The sequence below is a fragment of the Ovis canadensis genome, chromosome 4 (assembly GCF_042477335.2).
Source record: "Ovis canadensis isolate MfBH-ARS-UI-01 breed Bighorn chromosome 4, ARS-UI_OviCan_v2, whole genome shotgun sequence".
In the NCBI taxonomy this organism is placed as follows: Eukaryota; Metazoa; Chordata; class Mammalia; order Artiodactyla; family Bovidae; genus Ovis; species Ovis canadensis.
The window spans coordinates 31295882-31323308 of NC_091248.1; the positions used below are offsets into that span (position 1 = coordinate 31295882).

The following is a 27427-nucleotide window of genomic DNA, read 5'->3' on the forward strand; positions in this document are numbered from 1 at the left end:
TCACTTCAATTAAAATATCACATTTTGTAAGCACACTGATGAATTTCAGTCTTTATGTCTTTTATACACAAATTATTTTTCTATTCGTTTTGTTTACTGGGTTCAATCACTTTCTGGGAATTTAGAAATCATTTATATCAAACATGTGCTAATAAAACACATAGCAGGTAAATACTGAGCTAATGTCATGCTATATATCTTTACCAGCAGGCTGCCAAACAGTTGAACTTACTGTGTCCAGAAGCCATTCAACTGACTATGTTGGCTGAATAATTTTATGACCAGTAATAAGGCTCACACATTATCCATGCTAAGAGAGGGGTAATCAAATCTTATGCTTCAGGGCATAAATTAATCACCACAGGGGTCAGAAAAGAATCTCTTTTACCCTATAAACAGAATTGAATAATTAGGCAGTGACTGTATTGATGTTTTTAAAGCCTTCTTCTTAAGGATCAGCATTGGTTTTAAGAACAATTCCGAGACTTCGTGGGGGTGTTGGAGATCTTGATTAGAAGAGGAGGGTGCTGCCAGTTGAGCAGTTCATTCTGGCAGGCAGGCAGGTTGGGCAGCTTCCTGATACCACACTGTTCAACTTGATTTTCATTAAAAGCTCAAAGTGCCTGCTGTTAAAATATCTCCAGGCAGCTGGGGCAAATGGGCCTCCTTGCCTATCTTGAGGTGAAGTTTTATCTGTTAATCAAGTTTCCTTGTAAGGTGGTGGTGGGAGGGTGGAGTTTTACTAATGTGGGAGGTTCATTCTCTTTCTTCTATGATTCGTATTTTACATTTAAAAAACACATATTTCTCTAGGATTGGGGAATTAAACCTTGAGTTTTTAATTTTTATTTTTTTAGTAAAATAGGGTCAAGGGGAAACTTGTTAACTTAGTGACATCGAAGGTCAAGTGTGATCAACTGCCAAACACTTAAATCTTTGCGCATTTGCCCACATGGTTATTGAATGGAGCATGTCAAACATGATTTTGTGAAAATGCAAGGATACTATATTTCATGGAAAATAAATTTTACTTCCTATATCCTGCTGCTGCCCACCCCATATATTCAGCAGTTTTAAATTTAGATAAAGCAAAATAACTTTCAAGTCATATCCCAGGAGTGTTTCTAGTCAAAGAAAAACTGAAGAATGAATCATTTCCAAATAATGACTGTGCACAAGTGACCTCAATATTCAATACTCCTGGAGTTGAAAACAAAATCTTTATTGACATACCTATTTATTGACTCCACTAGCCTTCTAGATGTTTGTATATTTGGTTTTCTTTGCCTTTTCTCTGTTTTCACTTGAAGCCAGTCAAATATTGTTGTATGGCCAGTCCAGCAGTGGGTCAAACATATTTACTTATAATCAAAATAGTATGATTTTCCATCAAAGGATTTACTGTATTCTTCTTATAAACCTGACACTGAGACAGGCAATTGACATGAAGGCAGTAACTTTTCCCTTTAGACATTCCAAATCTGGTTGGGGACATAGGGCAGACCCACTTCATATGGTTCAGTCATGTTACTAAGTGTCAAGTTGAGTGTCAGTGAGGCCTTGGTATGTTCAGAAAGAGCGATAATCATGGTCTGGCATGATTCACGACAGGGAGCTAGATGACCTCTGGACCTGAAGAGTATGCGCGCTGTGCTCTTCATGTAGGAAAAGGGGTATTATGTAAGGGCATGAGAGTGTGCATGGATGTGTGTACATGTGTGTATGTGTGTACATGCATGTGTGGGATGCACGTGAAGGGGGATGCAGCTGCTGCAGAATGAACAAAGACTTGAACTCTAGAAGGAGCTGAGAATGATCTGGGAAGGACCATGAATTTTTTTTTTTTTTTTTTTGCTCAATTATCAGATAACATTTCTTTTTTTTAAAATTGGTTAAATGAGTAATTAAGTTTATTTGTGGCTGTGCTGGCTCTTCATTGCTGTGCACAGGCTTTCTCTAGCTGGGGTGAGCTACTCTCGAGTTGCAGTGCTCGGGCTTCTCCTTGCAGTGGCTTCTTGTCTCGTGATGGAGCGTGGGCTCCAGGGTGTGGGCTCAGTAGTTGTGGTGCACGGGCTTAGTTGCTCCTCAGCCTGTGGGATCTTCCTGGACCAGGGATGAGACTCGTGTCCCCTGCAATCGTAGGTGGATTACTATCCACTGTGCCACCAGGGAAGTCCTGGAATATGTTTTAATGATAATCGGGCACACATTTAGGTAGGTGGAGAGAAGGCGGATCCTTGAAGAACTTGAATGCCAGGCTAAGTAATATCTTACAGAGACTGATCTTACAGAGTCAAACCACTGACTTTCTTGAGTATGTAATTGGCATGTGGAAAGCATGTTTTGGGAAGAGTGGAGATCCAACCAGTCCATCCTAAAGGAGATCAGTCCTGGGTGTTCACTGAAAGGACTGATGTTGAAGCTGAAACTCCAATACTTTGGCCACCTGATGCAAAGAACTGAGTCAATGGAGAAAACCCTGATGCTGAGAAAGATTGAGGGCAGGAGGAGAAGGGGACGACAGAGGATGAGGTGGTGGGATGGCATCACCAACTCAATGGACACGAGTTTGGGTAAACTCCGGGAGTTGGTGATGGACAGGGAGGCCTGGCGTGCTGCCGTCCATGGGGTCGCAAAGAGTCAGACATGACTGAGTGACTGAGCTGAACTAAACTGAACTGAATAGGTTTGCAGTATAGAAAGTGAATTCCAGCAGAGAGGGGTTGGATCAGGTATACTCATCTGAGGGCCATCAAGTCCTGAGACAGTTATGTTTATATTATCTGCCATTCATTTTCTCGTTTCACAACCGGAAAGTCTACTTGATCATATTGTCTGTTTGGGTTTTTTTGTTTGTTTATTTTATTTTTCTGGAAGCTCAAGGTTGTCCTTTGTCAGAAGGGAGATGAGAGGTCCGGTTTGATTTACTGAATGTGTGCTAATGTATCCACAACACTGGTGTTGCCTAAGCGCTAGATTCAAGGATCTTTATGATTAGATTGACAGTGAACACAATTAAGTATGTGTCCCTAAATCAATTTTGTATCCAGTATGCTTAATTTCAGGATCAGTTCTCTCTCTTCTTTTCATTTTTCAGCAAAATATCCAACATTTTACAAGGCTGTTTTCCTGAATCAAGCATACATTAAATATCTCATCTAGATAATAAATCTTTATGTCAGCAGCTATCGTAATCTTGCCAGATTTCATATTGCTACATTTTCATGACACTAAGATAGCAAAGTAAATCAACTGCTCAGACAAATGAGCAGTTCAAACTTCTCTGAAAAGTCTGCCAATATTGGTAGAGTGTCCACTGAATAAAGAATTCTTCCCTCTGTCTGTTGGGAAGATACAAAGAATTAAATGAGTAGTCCACCCTTAGTAAGACTGCAGCAGAAAGAGGGGAAAAGGAAAAGCAGAAATTAGAAATTAAACTAAAACCTAAAAGACCCCTAAAATAGTAATAGCTCTGGGTCGAATAATTACTCTGTACCAGACACTTCATAGACATCTCACTAACTTCTCATATCGGCCCTATGGGTCATAGTATCAGCATTTCTAACCTTGCAGACCGGCAATCTGAGGCCCAGAGAGGTTAGCTATCTTGTTCATAGTGACACAATGGCAGAAGCAGGAGTTAAACTTGTGGCTCTCTAACTTTTGAACCAGGTTTCTTTTCAGGCTGCTATGATTATTTATGAGAAGGCAAAAAATGCCAAAATTATTGTTTTTTAATTCCAAATAAAATGATGGGGAGGCTATTTAGAGTTATGATTTGAAGTCATGAAAAAAAAAAAAAAGTAACACAGATTAGGAAAGAGTCTTTAGGAGAACAGTCCATAATGGGAAAAAGGCAGACTTGTAATCAGAATATAACAGACTACCAGTGTGGGGCAGTATATGGGAATAGTTAATTGAAGTGAATGATGAAGGGATATATGTCCCCAAATTAAAACATTACTAGGACTTAAAATCCTGATTAGACTATTCAGTGCTGGGCACATATGATGTGATTGACATAATCATATTGAGGTGATGCTGACCACATGCATATTGTGGTGCTGAGCACTGATGGGGGCTCTTGTGGTGAAGACAACAAAGGGGAAAAGTAGATAGGGAGACAGAGCTGGTTGCTTTCGGGATTAACCTCAAATCATTCTCTAAAACTTTCCTTACAGTAGCAAACGTAAAGCATCCGCCTATCAATGCAGGAGACGCGAGTTCAACCCTGGGTTGGGAAGATCCCCTGGAAAAGGAAATGGCAACCCACTCCAACGTTCTTGCCTGGGGAATCCCATGAACAGAGGAGCCTGGAGGGCTGCAGTCCATGGGGTCGCAAAGAGTCAGAGGCAACTGAACATACACACACTGCACTGAGGCATACAGTTGACCCTTGAACAACATGGGTTTGAACTTTTCATATCTGTATATACACAGAATTTTTTCAGTAGTAAATACTACAGTACCATTCCATCTATGGTTGAATCCATGGATGTCGAGGAACTGCAAATTCGGAGGGCCTACTACAAGTTTTATGGGGATTAAAAAAAAAATTATTGGAGTATAGTTGATTTACAATGTTGTATTAGTTTCAGTTGTACAGAAGATATACAAATATTCACTATTTTTTAGATTCTTTTCTCATATAAGCCATTACAGAGTACTGAGTAGAGTTGCATGCACTGTATATTGTGTGTACAGTGTGCTATACAGGTCCTTATTAGTTATCTATTTTATATATAGTAGTGTGTATATGTTGATATCTATGGGGATTTTGACTATACTGAGGATCTGCCTCTAACCCTCATAGTGTTCAAGGATAACTTGTATTTGTGTTGTAGGCTGATGAATGGTGAAGTGTAACTGATGAAGAAAAGAGGATGGATATTCAGCTAGTATGCTCTAGTATTAAACTATTTAAATACTGTTGTACTGGTAAATCGGAGAAGGCAATGGAAACCCACTCCAGTACTCTTGCCTGGAAAATCCCATGGACGGAGGAGCCTGGTGGGCTGCAGTCTATGGGGTTGTGAAGAGTCAGACACGACTGAGCGAATTCCCTTTCACTTTTCACTTTCATGCATTGGAGAAGGAAATGGCAACCCACTCCAGTGTTCTTGCCTGGAGAATCCCAGGGACGGGGGAGCCTGGTGGGCTGCCGTCTGTGGGGTCACACAGAGTCAGACACGACTGAAGTGATTTAGCAGCAGCAGCGGCAGCAGTACTGGTAAATGAGCACTGTCTTGAGCCATTGGAGTGTCTCCCCATAGCCCTGCCTGCTATGCTGGGCACTGTGGCCCTTCCCCCCAGGACAATTTCTTTCCCTCCCTAAAGTCCAGCACCTAAAGAGTTGACTAGCACAGCAGGAAGGCTCTGGGACACTGCCAGTTGCCCCAACACTGATCCTAGTGTTTTACAGTTATTACGCATTTAACATGCCAGAGTAATTAGTTGAATACGATAGGAAAAGTAGCCTTTTCTACTCCTACTCATGTGTTCCTATTCCTACAACTCTCCCCCTCTACTTATCTTCCATACATAGGCTCCCAAAGGAGAATAAAATATGACTTTGGAGATGATAGATACTTTCTCTTAAATTAAGGATGCCTCCAGGTATAATCGGGGCTTCCCGGGTGATGTTAGTGGTAAAGAACCTGCCTGCCAGTGGAAGAGACATAAGTGACGTGGGTTTGATCCCTGGGTCAGGAAGATCCCCTGCAGAAGGGAATGGCAACCCGCTTCAGTATTCTTGCCTGGAGAATCCCATGGGCAGAGGAGGCTGGAGGGCTACAGTCCCTAGGGGCACAAAGAGGTGGACACAACTGAGTGACTGAGAATGCATGCATGCACCAAGGATAGTCATTTCCCATCTCTTGCCCTATTTATGCTAACACTTGTGAATATAATAGAATAAGGACAAACATTTTGGTTTTTACAATATTTGTTTCTAATTATAAATGGCTTTTAGAGTAATGGAGTCTAGGTTTCCCTAATAAATGTTAAACTATAAAAAAACTGGATCATGTGTCTGTGTATGTATATGTATAGATATAAAGAAAACCCCGTATTGATGTGTGTGTACTTATATACACATTCATATATACATATTCATTTTGGCTTGATGACTAGGGTTTATTTGAAAAGTCATAACTCCTAACAATATATTAATGTATTCTTGGCACAATGTTTCTTTAGTGCGTATAACATTTCTTATAATGTGACACCATTATTCCTTTGCATTTCTCCTTGAAGTGCATTTGCCTTCTCTCAAAAGAGTATTTATGTAGTCAGATTCACTGTGAAAAGGGGATCTTTCTTTGCACATATTGTATGTAAAGCAGGCATGAACTCAGCTTTTGATTAAAACGTAGTTGTGTGGCCCTCTAGCTCAGGTTTAATTGCATTTAAAATTCCTTTCTGCACCTGTTCTGAAGATCGCAAACCAATATTAATAAAGTTGGCTTAGAGCAGTGCAGCACCTGAGTGGTAGGTTCTTGACAAAGTTATTTACCTAGCTAGAGTTTCATTTCAAAGTTAACATGATTCTGTGCTACTTGACTAAAGCACTCATCTGAAAACTGTTAGACACTTTAACCCAATTTAATTTATTCCCTGAAAGTTTAATCCCCTGCTGAAAAGAGTAGTTGCAAATTTTCCAGAGTCACAATCCACTGAAGTGAAAAATGTTTAATGACATCATAGGTACTGAACTTCAAGAGTTTAGTTAAAAATCTTCAAAATGTAAAACAGGGGGCAAGAGTTAATAGGATATTTTATATAGTTATATTTCAATCCTATTCCAAATCCTTCTAAAGCCCCTTGCATCTCTACCATTAAAGCTGTACAAAATGAGTTACTTAGACATCTCCAGTGAATAGAGGAGAAAAGAAAAAACAAAAAACAAAACACTTAAATTTTAAACCCTACAAACAAATCTCTTCTGAGCTTTGACATTTAAGTGGCTCATTCAGTCATTTTACATTTTATAAAACCCTCTTTGTAGTCACATCAACCAAACAAAGCAAATATTAAGCGCCAACCATCCACAGTGTCCTGTGTAACTGTACAAGAAAGCAGCCCACAGGGCACAGCACAGAATGCTTTGGCACCCACGAAACAAACCCAGACTCGGTTTTATACAGTTAAATTGTGCAACAGAAGTCTATTTATTGGTTATTAAAATATTTTTGGTCTGATTGCCAGAGAATGAGGATAAAAACAGGGGAGGAGAGAAAATAAAATCAATTGACTTTGTTTTTGGCACAGTAGAAAGCATTTTGGTACTCTTTATAGTCTCCTAAAAATCTAATTATTCATTTGGCAGTTGTACCTCTACAGCATAACTGGATAGTTGTTTTAAAATATGCAAAGCACAGATTTCAGATTTAATAGGTGATAATGATCGCGTTATAGCCTGTCAGGTCATGGCCTATTTGGCCTAGTTACAGAGATATTGCTTCATGGTTCAGTGCTTGAGAGCTGATGATGGCTCCAAGCCAACAAAGGTGTCATTGACATAATAGAAAGTAAGGGTTTCTCTGGAACTCTAATGGGATGCTCTGTAAAGAATACATCAAAAATGTCATGGCTTAAAGAGTACCACTCTGATTGGGTCAATGGATGGTATTTTCCTATACTGTATCATTAAAAAAGAATGGAAAGAGGAGAAAGAAAAGGAAAGTTTAAGTCTGTAGCTTCAATCAAGTTTCTTTGTAAAGTCATAATTTCACATTCTAAAACCAAGATTATGTGTGAAAATCGTATTGTGTTTGGAGTATTACCACTTCAAAAGGATACCAGTGCGCTGTTGCCAGAGTGACTTGGAATGTCACCATTTAGGCAGTTCCCCTAGACGAGGGCATTTGCCTTAAGAGCTGGGATGTGAGCCTGTGGCCTGGCTCCAGAGTCCCTGCTTTTACCACTATGCCAAGATACCTCAAATGTGCATTTTTTCCTACATGAGTTGAAATTTTGAAAATTAAATTGTTTTGTACAAAATAACCACATGGATCCATATAACCATCTTGATGAGTTTTAAAAAAATAGAGCAAGTATTATTAACATCTACCATTTACTGAAAAGAAATATTCACATATATTTTCTCTAATTCTCAAAATAATGCTGGGGCAAGGTATCCATATCAGTTAAGAGATTGTGGCTTTGAAATTAATTGCTATTTGGCCACGAAGCACCTTTTGTATTCATAGTTGAGTGTGCGGGTACCTAAGCACCTGGTGTGTAATGAACACTGATATGCTATCCTTTGGGGGAATGATAATTCAAGTTACACCTGAAGTTCTGTATGTAGGGTTGAAGTATGAGGATAACTCTACTTGTTGCTGTTGTTTAGTTACTAAGTTGTGTCTGACTCTTTGCGACCCCATGGGTTGCAGCACACCAGGCTCCTCTGTCCTCTGTCTCCTGGAGTTCGTTCAGATTCATGTCCATTGAGTCAGGGATGCTATCTTACTATACCTGGTCAGGGTTAGTTAGCTCATGCCCACTCAAGGAGCTGAATCACCATGCATTCTCTTAAATTAGCAAAAGAGAGTATGGTGGTGGTAACAACAGAATAGTCTGGGAATTTTGACATGGAACCTGAATGTGGCTTCTTGGATGTGTGATTCAACAGAAGTTTCCTTGCCAGCGGGTCTTAGTTTCCTCCAGTCTGTCATTGGGTTATTCGTGTCTACATCCCAGGAAGGTTGTCAGAGTTCAGTCTACTCACATAACATACTAATTTTTGATGGGAAAATAAATACTATGCAAGTGTTACTTTAAAAATCCTTCAGATTTAAACAAAGAATGTCAGCCTCAGATTGATAGTTAATCCACCAGGCTTTTTTTAAAAAAAAACATTAGCTTCACTTAAACAAAATGTGAAATGAAAGAGCCATAAAATGACAAAATTAAATGAATTTATTATAAAAATAGTAAGACAATTATATAAAATGCAAATTAATTATCTATAAAATTATATTAAATAGTCTAAATGACTTACAAGGCTATGATTTAGCATCATACAATAATATTATTCCCTCCACTGCTACTCAAGGCATTGCTTCCTTCACTCTGAAATTCAGGAACACGATTTCCCATTATCATCTTTGTCAGTTGAAAACTCTAGAACTTTATTATACAGTTATTTTCAGCACACAAATCCAAACCAAGGAACATTTTACAAATTAAGTAGCCTATAATCTTTACATTTTACAAAAATATAAAGGACGAGAAAGAGAACAAAAGACTACTGAAGGGTCATAACAACTAAATGCAATGCATGGCATTGGAATGCGCCAGAAAACTTAGTAAGTGTCAAAGTGTTGTTGGGACAATTTGATATTGTCTGTTACTAAAGTATTGGCTCCATGGTAAAGAACCTGCCTGCCAATGCAGGAGATGGGAGTTTGATCTCTGGGTTGGGAAGAATCCTGGAGAAGAAAATAACAACCTGCTCCAGTATTCTTACCTGGGAAATCCCATGGACAGAGGAGCCTGGCAGGCTGCTGCCGGTGGGGTCACAAAAGAGTCAGATGCAATTTAGTGACTAAATAACAATAATAGATTAAATTAGAAAGTATCAAGGTTAAATTCCTCGATTTTGATAGCTGCTCATATGTAAAATGTAATATCTCTTAGGAATTTGGAACTTCTTTAAGAATAAATGGGCATGATATCTCCAAATAGCACCAACACACAGACCCCCCCCCCACATGTATATGCACAGGCATGCATACAAACACATGCATTTACATAAATACATACATGTGCATATGTATACATATGAATGAAAGAGAGAGCAATAAAACAACATGTAATCAAATGGAACTGATTGGTGAATTTAGGTAAAGAGTTTATGTAAGTTTCTTGCAACTTTCTGCAAATTGGAAATTATAGCTAAATTTTAAAATTGCAAAAATATATAAACACAAATACTATTTCCTGTGCAAATTCCAATTAAGATGGATCATGCTCGCAGCCCATCTAAAGAACCAAGATTACTTAGCAAAAGATGATTTCACTTATAAAGGCATTTCTTGACTATTTAAAATCAGCCTCTGCTTTGAAAAATATATATATATCACACCTTCCTTTAATATGATGTCAAACTATGAAATAGCTATTTTAACTGGAAGCAAATCACTGATACACTCGGAATAAGCTTTTTAATACAGTACATCTTGCAATACCCACACTGTCAATTCTGTTATGATTCTCAGTGTAACTTATAGTTCACATTTCCCTGGCTCTACTTGAGTAATCTGTATTGAGAATCACCGACTTTCAAGGCTCCATAGCAGGAGGGTGGCTCCAAAATAGTAGTACCTTTATCTATGAGAGAGTATAAAGTACTGACGCTGGTTATCTAGAATGAGCAGACACAGACAGATTTGGAGTGAGTACAATGACTTCCCTGAGGTTAATTTTTGAAAGTTAAAAAAATCATAGTCACTTTTTGATGGATTTATAGAACAGGAAATCTGACAAACTTTTGCTTTAACTTACCTTTAAAAAAAAAATCTTCTGAAAATAGGAACTAACAAAATTTTCCTGGAAAACAAATATAACACACTGTTTCTTTTAGAGACTAAAGAATAATTCCCTTTGTGTTATCATTTGCTTAACTGAAAACCTATGACAACAGTCTCCTCGTTTTGATTCCCTCTCTCCTCAGAATAGTCACTGTTCAGACTCAAGTGTTAGAAGGTCTGAGCCTAGGTTCATGCACTTAGTCAATCCAGGAGATCCCAAGCTGTAGCTGAGATGCACTGGGTTACTGCCTCTTTTTTTTAGGATTAGCAAATGATGGCAGGTCTCCTTCCACAAAATTAAGAGCAGAGATAAGCCAGTTCCATACTTTGCAGTTGACACCCTGGTTCCAGTTTTGGTAAACTCTGAGAAGACATAAGGTATCAGCTCTCAATAAAAGGAAGCTTTGGAACTCAAGAAGAGTGGGCTGAATACTAGGAAACCTTACCTATAGTTTTAACTCTGCCCCTAACCACCTTGGGAACTTTAGGTGAGTTACATCTGCTCTGTAAGACTCAGCTACCAAAGTCGTGAAATGATTTTCAAGGTCCCTTTCAACTTCAGATATTTTGTGATTCTCTCAACAGTCATGGATTTTAGTGACACAGACAAAAAGCAAAAGCGTCATAAGTCATACTGTATTTATACTCTGGCAACTCGAAAGCCAAAAATGTCTTTAAGTTTCCTATTTTTAATAACAGTTTACTTTGCACTGTTAATGAATATTTTTATGGCTCAATTTGAACCTTTGCAAACACATCCATGAAACTGGTTATATTGTTTCACATTTATAAAACCCCACTGCATTTTCCAAGCAAGTGGACATTTCCCTAAAGAAATAGACTAACACATGCCTAACTGCCTGTTTCAAAGCAATTATTGTTTGTCAATACAAGTGGCCACTCAAATACTGCAGAGAAAATGCCCCCAGAAAGTTTGGCTGACTCTTGGTGAAGGAACTTCTGCATTTAGCATCCCATCAGCATTTCCTTTCATTTCTGTCTTAACATCAAATTTCTGGAAATTCAAGAGAAAAAATCCAGAAGATGGCACTCGCTGTCCTGCCATTCAAGAGACCACACTCATTGTTTCATTAAGCTTTTCTGATATTTGTAAAACTTCTAAAACACAGTTATGTTCATATAGGCATTTTACTCTTATTCACTTTTCACTTTGACTTAAATAAAACTCACATTTATTTGGAGATTTTTGGTGTGACAGTCCTGACTGATTATGATAACCTGTGGCATCCATTCACTTGTATTTTCCTAGAAAAATATCACCTTTTTCCTTGCATCACTGTAGATGTTTACAGAATTACACAAAGCCTCCATGAAGGCTTACAATACAAACACATTTATCTATGTCAGAAAATGAGCTGTTTATCTGCTTATGAGGTAAGCTCATCTGTGAAGGAGTAGCATCCTGTGTAGGTAGGCACTCCATTCAAACAGGCATTTATTCATGCAGCTGATAATTGTAGAGCACCTACCGGGAACCTGGGATTTTATGAACTGCAGTAACAATGACTAAGGTATTGAATAACCAATCCCAACCTCATGGAGATGACAGTTGAGAGAAAGAAGATAGATGTATGGATATAGGTATGGTTATATGGATAGATATATGGCTATAGGTATGGATATAGATAATAGTATTACTTTTATGAACAAATAGTACAAGGGTGCTATGAGAGGATCAACCATTCCTGTAGAAACGGAGTTTAGATTGGACTGGAGGAGGTCAAGGGCTTCCCAGGTGGCACTGGTGGTAAAGAATCCACCTGCTGATGCAGGGAACATAAGACACTCGGGTTTGATTCCTGGGTTGGGAAGATCCCCTGGAGTAGGAAATGGCAACTCACTCCAGTATTCTTGCCTAGAGAATCTCATGGACAGAGGAGCCTGATGGGCTACAGTCTGTGGTGTTGCAAAGAGTTGGACATGACAAACAACTTGCACAGCACAAAGGATAACTAAGAGTTAGCTACGCAAATGGGAGGGGATGGAAAGGATTCCAGGATGGAGAAGCAGCCTTTGCAAGGGTCCTAACGTTGGAAGAGATGTCTATATGGTTGCTCAGTTGTGTGCAACTCTTTGTGACCCCATGGACTATAGCCTGCCAGGCTCTTCTGTCCATGGGGATTCTCCAGGCAAGAATACTGGAGTAGGCTGCTATTTTCTTCTCCAGGATATCTTCCCAATGCAGGCATTGAACCTGAATCTCCTGCATCTCAGGCAGATTCTTTACCATCTGAGTCCTGAAGTTGGAAGAAAGAGAACACATAAACAGAAAATGTCTGATGTGATCTGAACTCTGAGGACAAAGAGAAGAGAAGCCAAAAATGGAGCTAGAGATGTAGAAATATGTGGCATTGACCTAGACTCTTATCCAATCAGTTCAGTTCAGTTGCTCAGTCGTGTTCAACTCTTTGCAACTCCATGGACTGAAGCACTCCAGGCCTCCCTGTCCATCACCAACACCTGGAGTTTACTCAAACTCATGTCCATTGAGTTGGTGATGCCATCCAACCATCTCATCCTCTATTGTCCCCTTCTCCTCCCACCTTCAATCTTTCCTAGCATCAGGGTCTTTTCCAACGCGTCAGTTCTTCACATCCAGTGGCCAAAGTATTCGAGCTTCAGCTTCAACATCAGTCCTTCCAATGAATATTCAAGACTGATTTCCTTTAGGATGGACTGATTGGATCTCCTTGCAGTCCAAGGGACTCTCAAGAGTCTTCTTTTCCAATAAATAAATATAAATACCTTAACACCGAACATACCCTCTACGGGGAATCAAAGGCTCACAACAGCTTCTTTAGTTGGGTGATGACTTCGAAAGTAGTTCTTTGAGCAAAGAACTTCTAGCAAAGACTAGGAGGGTGTTATTCCCTCCTAGTCTCTGCAGCTCGCAGAAGAGGTAGATCCCAGGATCTGTGTCAGTCAGCAGGTACCATGAAGTTTCCTGGTTCATCTTCTTTCTTCAAAGAGGTCTGCGACCCTTAGTGACACAATTCTGCCCAACTTCAGCACCAGGAAGAGAGACAGCTGTCAGATGTCCTAGCTGCGCCCTCTAGTGGCACCTGGAGTATTACCCAGCTCTTTTGAAAAGGATAATTAAACTCCCTCTTGGAATCTGGACGTTTTCGTGTGACAAAATCGGGGAAAGGGGAGAGAGGAAATTCTACTCTAACAGTCTGTCTTTCTTTCAATTCTCCTGTGATTCCCTCTGTCCACAGTGTTCACAGCAGTTCACACTAATGCTGTGACAAGTCATTTTAAAGTACATTACAGGTCAAGGGGATCTCAGAGCTCTCCTTGCATACACACTTGCATCCAGCCTTCCTATTGTGACTTCTCTTACAGCATCCTCAGCCTCTTGGGACTCTGTTTGCTCTGTTCTCTCCATGACCCATCTCGTCTCCTCCTGTAACACAATCTGGGTGAGCATCCTTCTTTGATTTAGTGAAACTGTCCACTTAATTCCCTTGGTAACAAAAAGAGCCAAGTCCTTTTCCTTTGGGAATCTAAGCATATCATTCAGTTTTACATCTGATCAACTTTAAAGGCACAGCACCTAAACGCAGAGGCCATCTTTTCCCTTGTGTGTGAGATCTCTTTGCCTAAGCATCCCTTTCCCTCAGCACTTGGCTCTTGGAGGTGAAATTCCACATGCTGGACTTTGAGAAGCTGGGAATAGACCAAAGTAAAATATAGCCCAGGCTCTTCATGCATCTGCTTCCCACACTGGCTGTAATTGAATAAGAGATCTGCTTTTCCCAAGTGCTAAGAGTCTTACCTGGTAGAAACAATGATCAAAGACGAGATGCTAATCTTCTCACCAGAGGGACTTTAGAAAAGAACAGATTGGTTTAAGACCTTTCAAGGGAATTGTTTTGTCATAGACATAGTGAGAAAGCTTGAAGTTCCCTCAGTCCGTGAGTTGGGTCCTCCCTGAGCTACACCCAAGTGCCATTGCGGGGCCTGTGGCTGTGGGCTGGATACTCTTTCCCACATCTTGCTGTGCCCAAGGCATGATCTAAAGATACATATTTACTCAGTGTAGAAAGCTTTTACCTAACTCAAACTCCAGCATCATCATCCTGTGATAAAAGAGTGAGGGGTCAATTCTCTTTGTTCTCAGTGGATTCCACTTCAGGAAGTTGGGGATTTCCAGCTTACAGGGCTTTTACAGGAGTGTGGAGGGATTTTATTTCTAGGATATCTGCATGCCCTTTTGTATTTCTCAGTTGTCTTTCTGCCTTGTCCACTCGGTACTTGGGAAGCTCTGAGCAGTGTTCATGTGCTGGAGTCTGATAAAAAAGAGGCCCTAGAATAATTCTGGAGTAAATTTGGATCTAAATGGTACCAGGATGATATTCCACTGTAACTAGTCTCTATTGCTTTCTTTATATATTGACTTCTTCCTCTATTAGAAGATTTTCAGATCAACCTCTGGATAATCAAAGGGTGTCGAGTAGAATATTGTCTCAAAACATCAAAGTGATTATTTCCTCAGGATTTTGAGCTTCAGTTGGATAAAGTGAACTATGATTACTACTCGGTGTGTTCTCAAATACCAGTGCTGAATTTGGGAACATATGTATGTATAGGTCACTGGAAATGGCATTGAAATGTGAGTCAGTCTTCCCTCATTTGGTCCATTTTAGAGAGGTCTGTACCTTGTTTGACTTTAAGAAGCTAGAAACATCCTAAAACCTGCATGTTACATGCCTTATTATGGACAATCACTCACATTAGCCTCCAGTTCAGATCGAAAGACCCTGGATTTAACACAATTATTCCTACATATGCAATATTTGTCTTTTCTTTAAAGACAGCTAGATTTACTGATAAATTAAAACCTCTTTATAGATAATGAGAAAATAACACTGAAGTGGCTTTGTTTCAGCCAAGAAATAGCTTTTCAACATGTTATTTTAAATGTTTTGTTTATTATTATGACCAGGTACCCAGGGCTCCTCACATGGGATATTCCTTATACATTTTAAATGGACATATTATAAAATACTAAACAAAGAAGTAACTTTTGCAATGCAAAGCTGGGTAAGGTAATCTGCAATTAAGTTTTGAGAGAATGGGTTAAGTAGGGTTATAGAGAATATAATTTTTAATTTCTCATCAATGTTAATGTGTCTATATGTCAAAACTTATATGTGTATCTATATAAAGTGTGCAGAAGGGAAGAGACAATATTTTTGTCAGATGAAAAATTCTGTTTCTCAGCAGCAGAAACAATAGTTCATGGCTCTTCTCAAGGCATGCTTTTCCCCTTGCAAGTAAAGAAACAAAAACATTTCCAAGATAATTTTTATGAGAGGACCTAAAGGGGGAAAAATCAAAAGGAAAACTAATTTTCATAGTTACACAAACTTGCAAGGTGCTCAATGACCCATGACTTAGACCCAGTCTCCGACACAATAATTTGAAGGGACTTGTTGGTGTCCTATGTTAAAAGTGAACCAGCCTGCATGGAATCATGAAAATCATGGAATAACATGCCTAAAATTCTTAGCCACTTTTTCAAACTCATAGAAACGTGCCATGTTTCTAGTTTTTAAGGGTGATGTGGAATGTCCAGGCTGATCAATATATCTTCTCTTAATGTTATGCTAAAGATAAATTATTGCTTACATTTGCCAGCACTAAATTGTAACATACAGAATCAGTGTGATCTCCTCCCACCACCTACTGCTAAAGATGACCACAGGGATGTTGCAATGATACTCATTTCCATCACAGTTTGTTTGGCCCACTTGAGCAAATGTAATGTCTCCAGTGAGAAGACGGAGTTATAATAGCAGGGTGCATTCTGAAAGCCTTGTTTTCCTTTTTTTTGGAGTTTCATAACCTACCTCAGCGTGTTAGCTCTCAAGTGTTGAACTCATACTGTTTCCCCTATTTTTATTTCTGCTGCATATAAAATCATCTATCTTCACAAAAACCCAGTGAGTGAGTTGTCATCTCTATTTTCTAGTTGAAAAAGATCTGACGGTTCAGGTTATTGGTAACAGATTTTGGGTTTAGCCCTGCAATCTCTGACTGCAAAGCCTGTTTTCTTAGTTTCTGTGCAATACAGCCTCCAGCAACGACTACGCTAGGGAAGAGGCTTGGGGTTCTTCTCCTGCTTTTCCACTGTTAATGCAGCGTGGCTGCTGCTGGATCACTGCTTTGTAGCAGAAGGAAATGATGTATTTTTGATGTATTAAAATACTAACCCATTTCCTCTGGCTTATCACATATAATACAGGCACTCTGAGAATTGTCAGTGAAGTGTAGGCTCTAAACTTGTAAGAGAGAAACCTCTGTGGGCCGCGTGTTCTACCAAAATCGTGGTTGTGGCTAAAGAATCAATGAACCCTCCCTATTGAAACTAATGTAAGTAAGAATATAAACCATGTATATAATTTATTGAGTGCTTACCCTATGCGAGGTAGTCCTTTCCTCAAGTTACAAAATGGAATAATACAGAAAAAAACTTTCCCCAAAGGGGTTACAGTCCTTTTTGGGAACACTATGAAAAAGAGCCTAGCATGGCTGTGAATATCTGCATGCTTTTCCCTAAACTAGTTAAGAAAAGGTCTGAAGAAAACACGAGCTCATGTAGCTCACCTTGTGAGATATCACAATACCTGAAGTGGAAAAATATCCTCGCTTTTTTGGAGAAAGAGAAAAAAAAATCACAGAACAAAAGGAATTGAAAGATGAATGCCTATTCTGCCCAATGTAAGCCTATGGCCAGTAAAGACATTTTTAGGCATAGACTACTCAGATAGCTTATCTCATGTGAACTCTTTTTAAAAGGATCACACAAATCTATACAACCATAGAAATGAAAATCAGAAGAGGGATGAAGTTATCTGAAGCAATAATGAACAGAAAAACCAATGGAAGGAAGGCTAAAAAAAAGTCTGTGAAAGAATGTAATGATTAAGGATCCATCACAAAAGGTAACCCCAAAATAGAAATATGATACATTTACATTCTAGAATTCTATTTCCTATTTAATAAAGATGATATACCTTTATGAACTAAGAGCTATGCCTCTCAAAGACATTGTTGATTGGAAAAAATACAAAATGCCAATCATAAAATACAACACTAGTGATGTAAATATTTATACATGACAAATAGTGAAAATGTTTAGGAACAATATACATCAAAAATTTGAGGTGTTATCTTTACAGAGAGAGGATTGGGATTATAAGGGAGCAAGGGTTGATTATGAAGATAGGCTTTTAAATTTTGCTTCATAAATCCTCTAATGTTTAAATGCTTTGATAAACATATATTCATGTATAATTGTATATGATTAAAATAATTTTAAAAATAAAGGAAATACCCAGTGGAGTAATAAGCAGTAGCTCTTTCACTTACCGGCAGTAATCTTGAACAAGTTCTTCTCAAGCTTCCGTATCTCTGCCTGTAAGTTGAAAATAACAACATTGTGTATGAGTCAGTGAATGAGTGTGTGTGTGTTTGTGGTTTAAATGAAGTGCAATGCCATATGTAAAATGCTAATTGCAGTGTCTGAAGATAGTATGCCCTTAACCAATAGCAGTTGATAGTATGTGACATGTATTCAATGTAGCAAATCATAAACTGCCAAAACGAAGTTGTAATCACCGAGCAAGGTCGTTTTGTTGATTAGTTATTCACTGATGAGAGATATTGCTTAAGCATCAGGTTATCCAGAATTTTTGTTTGGCTTAAATATTCATACAGTTGACGAAATAAATACATGATTTTCAAAGTAATCTTGAGATAATTTATATTGAACAGTAGTAGACCAACAGTAAGTGTGAGGGCTGGTAGAAATGAAAAGGCACCGTATTGCTCTTTTATAAAAAGAGATACACAGACCACCTGGAGGTGCCTCTAGTTGGAGATGTATGTGTGAAAGAGGGACCTGTTTATATAAAATCTCGTAAGGCCAGGAGCATAGTTGAAGTGTTAGTGAAGTATCTCTTCCAAAAGTGATGTCTTTCAACAATATTTTAAAAGATAATCTATATTGACATTAGGATTATAAGCCTGTAATGAAAAGATGTTAGAGAAAGCAATGTGAGAGCATAGCCCTGAGAGATATAAAGGAGAAGCTAGACCAAGGTGTCTCAACTCTGTATATGCTTACACCCCACCAGGCAAGAGCAGTCTCTTTTTTTCTAGCCCCCCACACAGGTCTTGCCCCAGACAAGCTCCCTTAATTTTAGATTCAAGCTCGGTCTTTGTTGGGTTGAAGAAAATGACCCTTGTCTTTGCACCTATTTTTGAATGTTGTCACAAGAAACATGTGCTTTAATATGCATATTCCTGATCGTGGTAAGAGTCTTTATGATTCTCAGTGTTTCTAAAGCAATTAGACAACTCACATAATTTGTGGAAATAGTATGATCGGACTAGTGAGCGGGTCAATTCCTTTGGAGTGGGTGTTGGCCATGTCTTAAAATTTTTATTTTTGGGGCATTGGCCACTTTAAAAAGTTAATTAATTTATTTTAATTGGAGGCTAATTACTTTACAATACTGTGGTGGTTTTCACCATACATTGACATGAATCAGCCATGGGTGTACATGTGTCCCCCATCCCGAACCCCCCTTCCACCTCCCTCCCCATCCCATCCCTCTGGGTTCTCCCAGTGCACCGGCTTTGAGTGCCCTGTTTCGAGCATCAAACTTGGACTGGTGATCTGTTTCACTTATGGTAATATACATGTTTCAATGCTATTCTCTCAAGTCATCCCACCCTCGCCCTCTTCCACAGAGTCCAAAAGTCTCTTCTTTATATCTGTGTCTCGTTTGCTGTCTCGTATATAGGGTCACCATTACCATCTTTCTAAATTCCATATATATGCATTAATATACTGTATTTGTGTTTTTCTTTCTGACTTACCTCACTCTGTATAATAGGCTCCAGTTTCATCCACTTCATTAGAACTGATTTAAATGTGGTCATTTTGACTTGGAAAATTATGTTCAGTTAGGAAGTATCTTTAGTGCTTTCACTGTTATAGAAAAAATGACTCTTTGTGGAAAAAAGTTCACAGTGCATTGCCTTTTTGGAATTGAGTTAGTTAGCAATTGTCAGATTTTTCTTTTGGGCTCATTTTATGCCATAGTCTTCACCACCTCTGTCAACATTCTGATATACTGATGTGAAAGGATCTTTAGGTGACTTTTCAAAAGGAACTCTTCTCTTATGTTTGTAAAATCAATGATAGAAGGTGTTCTGAGTCTAATATTTTTTTAATATATTGTTTATTCAGTAAGGCTCAAAATCTATTTCAATTTTATGTGTACACTTATGTGTTTCAAAAATGAAAATTCTTCATATGTAAAGCAATATAATAGAGTGAGAAAGCCAAGAATTCTTGATTGCATCTGGGAGCAGATGTATTAAGATAGCTGTACTTCTTTTTCATCTTACATCATTTCTTTACCATCACTAACACTTGCTTCAAGAAGTGAATTAGTAGTTAATTTAAAAGTCTGGAGACTTCAAGTGTTTATATACATTTTTAACTTGTTACTTTTGTATTTCTTACAGATGCAAGAAAATTCATTAATTCTCAACTTTTTCACATTCCTGCTTAGCCAATATATATCATCAAATTAAGTTAATCCTGCCCCTGAAATATCTTTTATATCCATTTTTTTCTTTCTCTTTTCCTCTGCCATTGCCTTGGTTCAGGCTCATTTACTTTCTCAAAAGGAGTATTACAATTTGTTATTTAACTAATTATTCCCTCAAGCTTTCTCCCTACCAAACTACCTTTCAATGTCCAGTCAGTGATTCTTTTAGAGCCAGGATGACCTAATTAAAAACAAAATAAGACAAAATTTAAGGACTCCTCATTATCTATAAGATTAATTTTAAATATCTTCATAAATTGACCCTAGAAACTTCACAATTTGACCCTAGCCTACCTTCTTTGAAGCAAAAAGCAAAGGAGAAAAGGAAAGATAAACCCACTTGAATCCAGAGTTCCAAAGAACAGCAATAAGAGATAAGAAAGAGAGATAAGAAAGCCTTCCTCAGCTATCAATGCAAAGAAATAGAGGAAAACAATAGAATGGGAAAGACTAGAGATCTCTTCAAGAAAATTAGAGATACCAAGGAAACTTTTCATGTAAAGATGGACTCAATAAAGGACAGAAATGGTATGGACCTAACAGAAACAGAAGGTATTAAGAAGAGGTGGCAAGGATAATGGAAGAATTGTACAAAAAAGATCTTCACGACCCAGATAATCACAATGGTGTGATCACTCACCTAGAGCCAGACATCCTGGAATGTGAAGTCAAGTGGGCCTTAGGAAGCATCACTATGAACAAAGCTAGTGGAGGTGATGGAATTCCAGTAGAGCTGTTTCAAATCCTGAAAGATGATGCTGTGAAAGTGCTGCACTCAATATGCCAGCAAATTTGGAAAAGAGCAGTAGCCAGAGGGCTGGAAAAGGTCAGTTTTCATTCTGATTCCAAAGAAAGGCAATGCCAAAGAATGCGCAAACTACTGCACAATTGCACTCATCTCACACGCTAGTAAAGTAATGCTCAAAATTCTCCAAGCCAGGCTTCAACAATACATGAACAGTGATGTTCCTGATGTTCAAGCTGGTTTTAGAAAAGGCAGAGGAACCAGAGATCAAATTACCAACATCCGATGGATCATCAAAAAAGCAAGAGAGTTCCAGAAAAACATCTATTTCTGATTTATTGATTATGCAAAAGCCTTTGACTGTGTGGATCACAATAAATTGTGGAAAATTCTGAAAGAGACGGGAATACCAGACCACCTGACCTGCCTCTTGAGAAATCTGTATGCAGGTCAGGAAGCAACAGTTAGAACTGGACATGGAACAACAGACTGGTTTCAAATAGGAAAAGGAGTACATCAAGGCTGTATATTGTCACCCTGCTTATTTAACTTATATGCAGAATATATCATGAGAAACGCTGGGCTGGCTGAAGCACAAGCTGGAATCAAGATTGCCAAGAGAAATATCAATAACCTCAGATATGCAGATGACACCACCCTTATGGCAGAAAGTGAAGAAGAATTAAAGAGCCTCTTGATGAAAGTGAAAGAGGAGAGTGAAAAAGTTGGCTTAAAGCTCAACATTTGGAAAACTAAGATCATGGCATCTGGTCCCATCACTTCATTGCAAAAAGATGGGGAAACAGTGGAAATAGTGTCCGACTTCATTTGTTTGGGCTCAAAAATCACTGCAGATGGTGATTGCAGCCATGAAATTAAGACGCTTACTCTTTGGAAGGAAAGTTATGACCAACCTAGACAGCATATTAAAAAGCAGAGACATTACTTTGTAAACAAAGGTCCATCTGGTCAAGGCTATGGTTTTTCCAGTGGTCATGTATGGATGTGAGTGTTGGACTGTGAAGAAAGCTGAGCACCAAAGAATTGATGCTTTTGAACTGTGGTGTTGGAGAAGACTCTTGAGAGTTCCTTGGACTGCAAGGAGATCCAGCCAGTCCATCCTAAAGGAGATCAGTCCTGGGTGTTCATTGGAAGGACTGATGCTGAAGCTGAAACTCCAATACTTTGGTTACCTGATGTGAAGAACTGACTCATTGGTAAAGACCCTGATGCTGGGCAAGATTGAGGGCAGGAGGAGAAGGGGATGACAGAGGATGAGATGGTTGGATGGCATCACCAACTCAGTGGACATGAGTTTGGGTAAACTCCAGGAGTTGGTGATGGACAGGGAGGACTGACGTGCTGCAGTTCATGGGGTCACAAAGAGTTGGACACAACTGAGCGACTCAACTGAACTGAACTGACCTTCTTTGTGTTCTGCCAACATCTTGCAACTTCTGTTTATCCTTCCTGTCAATTCTTCCTGAAGTTCAGAGATAAGGAACTCTTTTCCATTCTTACATCTGACATGTTCTTTTTCAACTTTTTACTTTTGCGTAGTATGTTCCTTATACTTAGAAGAACTTCTTTAGCCTGTTCATTATCTGTTGAAGTCTTAAACCTTTTTTTTTTTAATCTCCCAGATCTGAGTATAATCTCTTCTGTTGTATATTCTCTACCTTTTAACTTTGACCCTAAGAATATTGTACATTGTGTTGGTCACATCACTATACTCCTTGCTTAACTGATCTCACTATTAGATTGTAAACATCTTGTAAGAAAGAACCACATCTCATTTGCCTTTATATTCCTGTTATTTTACTCAATATTACCAGAATCACTTAGTTATTGAATTAATAAAGCAAGATGAATTATGGACCCTTCCTGATTTTTCACGACTGAAACTCTCCTAGACATTGCCTTGCTTCTCTCCTAGCCTAAATGAAAGGGAGAGGAAAGGAGAATAATATCAAGGCAGCGCTGGTGATTATAGCCTACTTTGATTCTGTACCCAAACTCAGACGTTGCAGAGGCCTCTTGACTGCACCATTAGAAGCCTTTCACATCGCACCATTGAGGGCTAATAAATTCATTGCATTTGGTCCTTGAACAGTTTAATTCCTGAAGTTCTGCTCATGTTTTATTCATCTGAATTTTGCTAACTACTCAATTTGTCTGTTTTTAGGTTGTGGTAGCAGCCTAAATACTTTGGAAAGTATATATGTGTGTGCTAAGCCACTTTGGGGTTCCCTGGTGGCTCAGATGTTAAAGAATCTGCCTGCAGTACAGGCAACCTGGGTTCCATTGTTGGGTCAGGAAAATCCCCTGGAGAAGGAAATGGCAACCTACTCTAGTATTCTTGCCTGGGAAATACCGTGGACAGAAGAGCCCGGTGGGTGCGCTATGGTCCATGGGGTGGCAAAGAGTCGAAAACTACTGAGAGACTAATACTTCACTTTCTTAGTTGCTTCAGTCATATCCAACTCTTTGTGACCCTATGGACTGTAGCCTGCCCCCCGCCCATCCAGGTTCCTCAGCCCACGGGCTTCTCCAGGCAAGAATAATGGAGTGGGTTGCCATGCCCTCCTCCAGGGGATCTTCCCAACCCAGGGATCAAATCTGCCTCTTACAGCTCCTGCACTGGCAGGCAGGTTCTTTACCACTATACCTGGGCATTATATATATATGTATACATATATATGTGTTTAAATGGTTTCCTTTAGGTTTTTGGGTACGTATTAATAAAAGGGAGATTTTCTTATAAAGATATCCTTGCTCTCAGATCCTATTGTCTGTTATTCATTTACATAAAATATTACCCTTGGAATTCAGAGGTAAATTGTTTGAGGATGATAATAGTTAGAAACACTGATGCTGAACACTCATCGTGTCCAGGTACTGTCCTTCCATGCTTTTAATGGACTGTCCGTCCAGGTTAATTCTTCAAACAGCCATGTGAGGAAAAAGGATATCATTTTTCTACTCTGTGGAAGAGAAATACAGAAATGTACACAAGTCAAGCAACTGGCCCAGATCATACAGCTGTGAAGGATCATAGCCTGCATTGGGATTCAGAGTGTCTGACTCCAGAGATTGCACTCATAATTACTACAGCTGTGGAGAGTATAATTTAGATGTAAATTTCTATTCTGCCTGAAAATCAGAGGTTGTTCTGCTGTCAGAATCTTAGCATCCTGTTAAATAGATTCATTTTTTTTTTCCCCTTGAAACCTGCCCCTTCCTTTTTTTTTTCCCTTCTTTCTCTTTTACTCCCTATATTCTGCTGGTAAATGCACTCTAAGTCCTTTTCACTTCTTCTTTAGGACAGTTTCATTACTGCCTCATGAGCCAGTGCACCATGGATTCATCTCATTATATTCTCTCTCCTTGATGGACTATGTTGTTGCTGAGATACAAGTGCCAAGCCATTATCAAATACATTTATTCTTTTCACCATCCAAAGGATGGGAGATTATCTGTGTAATTTGAGAGACTGGGATATGTATTTCTTTCTTTTATACAAGAATATAGAGGCTACAGTAAGAACAAAGACAACAGAATTAGGCAAATACAGATTTGGATGTTTGACCAATCAATTAGATTCCATCGAAACAAAACAAACACACAGGCCAAAATAAACTCTAAAATCAAAAGGTCTGTACTACTCTTATCAATTAGCATTTGTTTTACTAGATCACATTTAAATCTGTTAATGGAAAAATAATCTTATACAGTATGTTTCTTGCCAATAATAGGTGATCATAAACAAGTTATTTTGTTTTGACCAGAAAAAAATATTCTAGATTCTCCCTGCAAAACTAACTTTTCTTATGTGACTGTGGCATGGACTACCAAAAGTCTGTAGAGTGTCAGTTGATATATTTCTGAGAATCCTACCATTTTAAAGCTTATGGTGATTTCAAAGTAAAAAAGCAACATAATCCTTTGTAAAATTTTATTTTAAAAGTGGTTGGATTTTGGCATTGAGAAGTAATTCAAACATAAATCACACTAAGGTGCTTTGCTGTATTCATGTTATGTGGCTCTTTTCAAAGTCAATGTTTTTATATAGTCTTTCTGTCATGTTTAATGGTTTTTCTCCACCTCCTCTCTCCCATCGTTGTATAAAAATAGCAGTGATATTCAATCACAGCTTAGTAAGCATTGGCCACGTGCTGAAGGTACTTGAATCCCCAGCCACTGAAAGCGGGCATGAATCTGTGTTACGTGTTCTCAGATACAGGGTTGTAAACACCATTTTTCTGTTCCATTTTCAGGTCACATGTGCCAATTTAACAAACGGTGGGAAGTCAGATCTTCTAAAATCAGGAGGCAGCAAATCCACACTAAAGCACATATGGACAGAAAGCAGCAAAGACTTGTCTATCAGCCGACTCCTGTCACAGACTTTTCGTGGCAAAGAGAATGATACAGATTTAGACCTGCGATATGACACCCCAGAACCTTATTCTGAGCAAGACCTCTGGGACTGGTTGAGGAACTCCACAGACCTTCAAGAGCCCCGGCCCAGGGCCAAGCGAAGGCCCATTGTTAAGACGGGCAAGTTTAAGAAAATGTTTGGATGGGGTGATTTTCATTCCAACATCAAAACAGTGAAGCTAAACCTATTGATAACTGGGAAAATTGTTGATCATGGCAATGGGACGTTTAGCGTTTATTTCAGGCACAATTCCACTGGTCAAGGGAATGTATCTGTCAGCTTGGTACCCCCTACGAAAATAGTGGAATTCGACTTGGCACAACAAACCGTGATTGATGCCAAAGATTCCAAGTCCTTTAACTGCCGCATTGAGTACGAAAAGGTTGACAAGGCGACCAAGAACACACTCTGCAACTATGACCCTTCAAAAACCTGTTACCAGGAGCAGACGCAAAGTCACGTGTCCTGGCTCTGCTCCAAGCCCTTTAAGGTGATCTGTATTTACATTTCCTTTTATAGTACAGATTATAAACTAGTACAGAAAGTGTGCCCCGACTACAACTACCACAGTGACACACCTTACTTCCCCTCCGGATGAGGACGAACGCGGGGGTGAGACTGAGGCCTGAGGAATTCCAGGTCACATGACAGGGCTGTCGCCTCAAGAAGAAGGTCCCATCTGTTGCCTGGAATGTGTCTACACTCTGCTGCTCTTGTCAACTGACTGCAAATAAACGCTCGTGGAAAACAACCTGATGTGATTTCTGCCCAGTCAGCTTCATCTCTTGGTATAGTCGCAAAATCAGATTCTAAAGCCACACCTGAAGACACGCTCTCACACATAGACGTACACCAACACACTCGCATACACATTTCAGCCGGCGTCTGTCATGATTCCTGTTGAGAGGGCTTTCATTGTCTGCCTCGTAATGGTTCAGGATAAACGATCATCAAGCAAAAGGATTAACTAGACAGTGAATGGTTTTTAGCACTTGCTGTTATGGAAATCTCTCTTAATGTCTTGAGTACATGCTAATCAATAGTCCCCACTCATGCATTTCTACTGCTTGGAGTAGCTGTACTGGTAAATACTACTGTAGGAGTATAATGCTTGTTAAAATGGAAAAAAAATGTGTTTTTAAAACTCAGTATTCTTTATTTTATGAACACAACAAGTGTAGTAATTTTTTCCAGCATTCAGTAGGCACATTCAAGGTGATCCAAGATAGCTCTTTTTTCTATGGAGGGAGCCTGTTCTCAGTAAAGATGAGCAAACATTTGGAATTTACATGTGGGCAGACACTGGACTACAGCTTTCATCACCAGTCATTGGACTTTTGCAAAGTCGAGACCAGCTAAGGCTGCTTAAAACAAGTTCTGATCATTATATAAGAAGGGAAATGCCTGACAGACACCATGTAAGTTATAAGTGTCTGTCTTATCTTTACTAAACATATTGTAACAAATTCAATATCCTAGTCTTCATTTGTATGAATGGTTTGTATTGTACATAGTTTAACCAAGTGTAATTTGAGCTGCTTATTAATATTAACTTGTACTTGTCTCTCTGCTTGTTATTGGTTTAAAAAGAAAAAAAAAAGGATATGAGGAATCCATTCTATCGATGTAGCTGTGAACTCCATTAAAAAGACAAACTTAATGTACAAAGCATTTATTCAGCTCAAGTATTGTTGAAGCCTATACATATACAACATTACAGTCTGTCTGTATTTAGATATTTTATTTATGGACAAAATGAAATGTACATAAAAATAAAATGCTTAAAGTTGAGTTTCAATATGTACTTGTGTAAGATGGTGATTTAAATGGTTCTGACAAGAAGAATGTGCTGAAAGACACTCATGGTTTTGCATCTCATGTCTCTAAATTTGTATAGGACTATCTAAATTGTTATTAGTTACCTAGTCAAAACAACTTAGGAGTCTCAGTCTCAAGCCTGGGAAACAGTTGTGGCATTCAGTATTACACACATTTTTGGTTGTTGTCATGTTAGTTGTTCAAGAATACCAAAAAAATCAATGAGCATAAAGAG

General features: G+C 38.8%; 1 protein-coding gene across 1 annotated transcript in view; it reads left to right on the forward strand.

Moving 5' to 3' along the window:
- NXPH1 (neurexophilin 1) overlaps positions 1 to 27172 on the forward strand; it is a 383709-nt gene extending 356537 nt beyond the window's left edge. The window contains exon 6 of the mRNA XM_069587574.1: positions 25211 to 27172. Within this exon, the coding sequence (XP_069443675.1) occupies positions 25211 to 25972 (762 nt within the window). The 3' untranslated portion in view covers positions 25973 to 27172. The remainder of the gene's footprint in view (positions 1 to 25210) is intronic.
- Positions 27173 to 27427: the final 255 nt, after the last annotated feature.